The sequence below is a fragment of the Apis dorsata genome, unplaced genomic scaffold (genome assembly GCF_000469605.1).
Source record: "Apis dorsata unplaced genomic scaffold, Apis dorsata 1.3 scaffold_263, whole genome shotgun sequence".
In the NCBI taxonomy this organism is placed as follows: Eukaryota; Metazoa; Arthropoda; class Insecta; order Hymenoptera; family Apidae; genus Apis; species Apis dorsata.
This window is the reverse complement of record NW_006263541.1, coordinates 436,685-441,608: the sequence shown is the minus strand read 5'-3', so window position 1 is coordinate 441,608 and position 4,924 is coordinate 436,685. Positions and strand designations below refer to the sequence as shown.

The following is a 4,924-nucleotide window of genomic DNA, read 5'->3' as shown; positions in this document are numbered from 1 at the left end:
CCCGATTGCGTAATTGTTTTGCAAATTTTCGCCCCGGAACGGCACGACGGCCGTGGAAATATTCGCCCGGCCGTTGTGTGTGTGTGTGTCGCGCAACTCCCACGGCGGGCATCCAATTAGCGAACCGTTTACCGGCCGAGTGGAATTTTAATGATCCGTGGGCTTCAATTTTTGAACAGGCAGCGGCTTATATCTTATCTCCTTCGAGAAAGCGCTTCGCTGTTTCTTCTTCAATCGCCTTTTCCGGCCAATTTAGCGTCTCTAAATTAAGAAATCGTTAGCGAAAAATATCAACACGGGTTTTTTTTTTTCTCCGGATTCGTTGAAAATTTTGCGAGAAGGCATTTTTTGCGCGCCTTTTTCCCTTCACGTTTATACATATTTTTCCACGACGCGTCGTTTTCGAAACGATTCTTTAACACGATCATTTCATTTCTCTCAAAATTTGTCCTTTCCTTTTTTTCTTTTTTACTCTTTTTTCGTGAGAATTTTCAGAGATCTTTTCAAAAACGACGAATGTTTTCGAATATATGGAATAAAATTTTATCATTTAAGGTTTTTTTGAGTTTGAATATTTTTTAAATACGAATTGGCTATATCCTGATCGGAATACGAACGAAATGTGAACGAAACAGGGAGTAATCGTTTTATTTGAAATCATGGTTTCTTTTTAAAATTCCATTTTCGCGAAAATTAATTTCTAAAATGGAAACGTTTATTCTATACGTTGGAATTAAAATATTTCCAACTTACTCTGCAATTTTTGCACGCCTTTTTCCCTTCACGTTTATACATATTTTTCCACGACACGTCGTTTTCGAAACGATTCTTTAACACGATCGTTTCCTCTCTCAAAATGACTAGTATATCGGAATTTTTGATCGGCCGGCTCGAAAAAGAGATTCTCGTAATTGCTCTTTGATCGGCAATCCGCTCTCGAATCCACACACTCTGTAACGAGCCCGTGCTTTTGAAATTCCTCCGCGTTACATACTTCTGTGTAAAAAAGGAGATACGAAAACGGCGCTTCTCATTGCCACGGATTAATCGCGTCTCGACACGAACTCGATTAATTCGTTGGACGGAGGGTGGGGAGGAGGGAAATTTTAGAATTTCAATCCTCTGTCAAACCTTGCAGATTGAGCTTTCCACGAAACCAATTAAAAACGACCTCTCTCTCGCGAGTAATCGAGAACAAATCGCAGCAACGTCGAAACCTTTTCTTTTTTATCTCGTCGAGGGACTGTGTGAAAAGTGCGTGCAATTATCGGATCGATTAATCGAATTATTCGTCAACGAAGCAAGTACAGATTGATTTTAAAATGTATTTGTACATTTCTATATTCAATTTACTTGATAATTATCGAATCGATCGGAACGTTTCACGGTTTGATTGAAATGATTGTTCGAAATTGGCGGGAAAATTTGAGATTCATGCGGAAGACACGATCCGATGAAAAAAAGAGAAAAAAGGAAAATGGCAATCGGATCAACACGAGACCAGATAACACGAATTTCCTCTCCACTTTGTCACGAGTCTTTTTTTAAGCTTCTCCTAAACGCTTTGATTGTACAGAAAGAAAGAAAATATATATATATGTGTGTATACATATACACATATATACACGCGTAACCGACGAAAACTGGCCTCGTAACCACTGAGAACCCACGCTATGCTCTCGTATACATGTATGTTCAGTGTGCACTGCTGTCAATACGCTGTATATACTATACCACCATATGATACAGTGAAATACGACAAATTCCTCGGCTGCTACTGGCCCTGCCAACGAGAAAGATCTCCATTCTCTCTCTGAAGAGAGATTTTAAAAAATTTACCAATTTTTACGAATTCTTAAGAACGAATTATTGGAGATCTTTCTTCGCTGGCATCGTCAGGCCAATGATTCTTGCCCACAGTTATGTTCTTTCCCCTATTTAAGATGTTGTTACTTAATTGATACAGTCAACATTTTTACATGTACTGCCATCTTATATTCTGTGTACTATATATCTATATATATATATATATTCTATGGCATATTCTTCATATTTGTACTCTTTTCCAACTGCAGTGTGGTGTGGTGATTGGTGACCTGTACTGTACTTGTGTTTACAGGCCCGCAGCGCCAGTACAAGTAGCTTTAGAAGCCTGAGCCAGGTACATACCAAAAATGACATAATACCAATACATATAGCTGAGAAATTAGTTGGTACTAGCTACATTAGCTAGTAACGTAGCTAGAGAACACTTAGAATCTAGACACTTGAACTTATATTATAATACATTTGCTCGTGATGCGTAGATGCGTAGATTGTCGGCGTTTCAAATTTGGGATACAATATATGTAATAATCCCCGTGAGAAAACGAGAAAACTCGAGCTTTTTATCTCGAGCGATTTATCAAAAAATGAATTAGGATTTTACGCCTCGCTGAAGGCCTTTGATTCCAATTTATCAAAAAGAAAGGAAAGAAAAAAATGGTAGTAATGACACGATGTGTAGCAGCGTACGTGCATGCATCCAACAGTTTTTTGTCTTCTTCCCACAGGAGGAATGAAGCATGCAACCCCACGCCACACGCACACCGGACACCGTTCAGTAGAACATGCATGACATTTCCCCGCCTGCTTTTCTTTCCAAATCTTGCGTGCGTCTCCTCCTCTTAATCTTTTTTTTTTTTTTTTCTCTTCTCCGATTCTTTTTTCTCTTCTCATTTTTCTCGACACGAGGGAGCAACGTAAGTATCACGGATGATGGCTGGATAGGTGGCGCGTTCGAATCGCAACCGGAAATGAGAAAGTTTCGAGGGGAGGACAAATTTTTCTACACTCCGTGTATTTTTTTTATAGCAATATTTTCGACGCAGCAAGTTGTTATCTTGCGCGTTCCTGGAGATGGAAAACAGGTGTTTCCATTTTTTTTCTCTCTCTCTTTTTTTCGAACGGACGGATTTTGGAGAACAAAGAGACGAGAGCTCTCTGCATTCCCGTGTTCTCGTTTTACCTGGCTCGTAATAATAATTTATTTTATTTGAATATTTCGACTCGTTCCTCCGCGATATTAATCAAGCGAGCTGTTTAAATCAGAAGTCGTTTTATCGTTAGAAGCTAGACTGGACTGCAATGCGAGTGGGGCGTGGTGCCACGGCTGCGCTTTTTCGATGTCTGTCGAATCCTCGCAGAATACCTGAAGAAAATATATATATATATATATATATACCCTGTCGTGTTAAAAAGGATAGATAACGCTATTTTTTTTCGTTCAAATAGAATATGAATCGACAGATATCGAACTTTTGCATTATTCTCCTTTTTTCTTCTTACATTACGCGTCTTTCGTTGTAGAGAAAAAGAATTTGCCCGGGAATGCTGCGTTTTCACGATTCCTCCGCCCCATTCCCCACCGATCTATCCATCGTTTCCTGGCCCATCCAGGAGGAAGCAACGAATTCCTTCCACTCGATAAAATACGACGATAATTTCGAATCGAAATCATTTTCGCGAGCCCTTTTGAAGGGGCGATGAAATGGAGCGAAAAAGATGTGCGCATCCCGGATTAAGAGAGAGAGAGAGAGAGAGGAAAATCTGGGTGAATGGCATCTCGGGCCCTCGTTCGGGGAGCAGCACCCTTCCTCGACTACGAGTGGTAGTAAAAGCTGGTGGCGGCGAGAGAGTCTTTGAATGTAGCGGGGGAAAGAGAGAGAGAGAGAGAGAGAGGAAGGGGTTGAGAACAACCAGATCGATACCTCGGCTGCACCCTCCTCCCGTCCCGGTGTTGTCGTGATCGTTACTTAATTATTAATCGTATTCCCTCCGCTTCTAGGTGCAGTGACACGTCCCAAGGTCGCGAGCGAAGTTTTATTCACTCCTCTCCTCCTACGTTAATATCGTAACGCGCAACAATTTTTCACGGCTTGAATATTGAATTCGTCGTCGTTTTCGGGGGGCGTTGCGCCCTCCCCCTTAGTAATTTTCGTGTTTATCGCTGTGATTGCCTTCCTCTTCCCCCTCGAGGGATATTTAATTTCGGATATATCCATAGACACGTTTTAATCGACCTGGTGGACCTGACTTCACGCATTCACGACGACTACTCCTCACCTGCACGAAATTCCCAACCCCTCCGCGTCCCTTTCGCTCCTTTCGTCGATCGAGGATGCGGAAAAACTCGTATGAAACATAGAGAATTGAATAGAAACGTAACAACGTTGTTGTGGACCACAATCCAGGTCGTACAATTATTGTAATTGCTCCTCGGTGCTCTTTCTTTGTATGCAAAACCTGGCTCTCGACTCTACATAACTTTCCACGATCCAGAATCTATTTTCCTCGGAATCTCTGAGCGAGAATTCTTTTCGAAATCGAAAAACGAAAGCCTCGAATCGAGTTCTTTCTTCTTAACTCAAATCGATCTCTAATTATGCTAATATAGATCCTTTTAAACAAACGACGAATCTTAACCCGTTTCCTGGAGTATTAAACAATTCGTCTCTGCTTGATTTTCGTCGACTCCATCGGTGAATCCTCGATGCAGAACATCCACCTACTATAGGGTATAGGTTTTCAAGGGCGGTTGCAGTCGGCCCCAATTATTGATCCTTTGGAGGCGGCTTCCGGGTCTCGGTCGCAAACACTCGGACAAAACTTGAGTGGGTGAAACGGCCGGGGCCAGGCCAGGGTGCCGTGGATATCCTGGATGGAAGAAGAGCGAAAGGGAAGGAAGGAAAGAGGGTAAAAGCTTGGGCGTGTTTCCTCCCTTTTCCATCTTTTCCAAGATCCCGCCATTCCAAATTTTGGAAATTTCGAAATTGGAGAAACTTTGATGTGTTAATTATTACCAAGGCTTCCAAGGTGTTGTATATTGTCTATAGCCTCGATAATCCGGTTGATGTATGCACACACACACACACACATGCACGGT

At 41.7% G+C, this 4,924-nt stretch overlaps 1 protein-coding gene across 6 annotated transcripts in view; it reads left to right on the top strand.

The window, feature by feature from the left end:
- Positions 1-4,924, top strand: part of LOC102676514 (neo-calmodulin-like) — a 56,974-nt gene that overhangs the window by 35,716 nt on the left and 16,334 nt on the right. For 3 of the 6 annotated variants that reach the window (XM_006616425.2, XM_031510806.1, XM_006616424.2), the window contains one exon: positions 2,120-2,161. The exons of the other annotated variants lie outside the window; for them this stretch is intronic. In XM_006616425.2, coding sequence (XP_006616488.1) covers positions 2,120-2,161 — 42 coding nt within the window. The remainder of the gene's footprint in view (positions 1-2,119; positions 2,162-4,924) is intronic. 6 annotated transcript variants of the gene reach the window in all.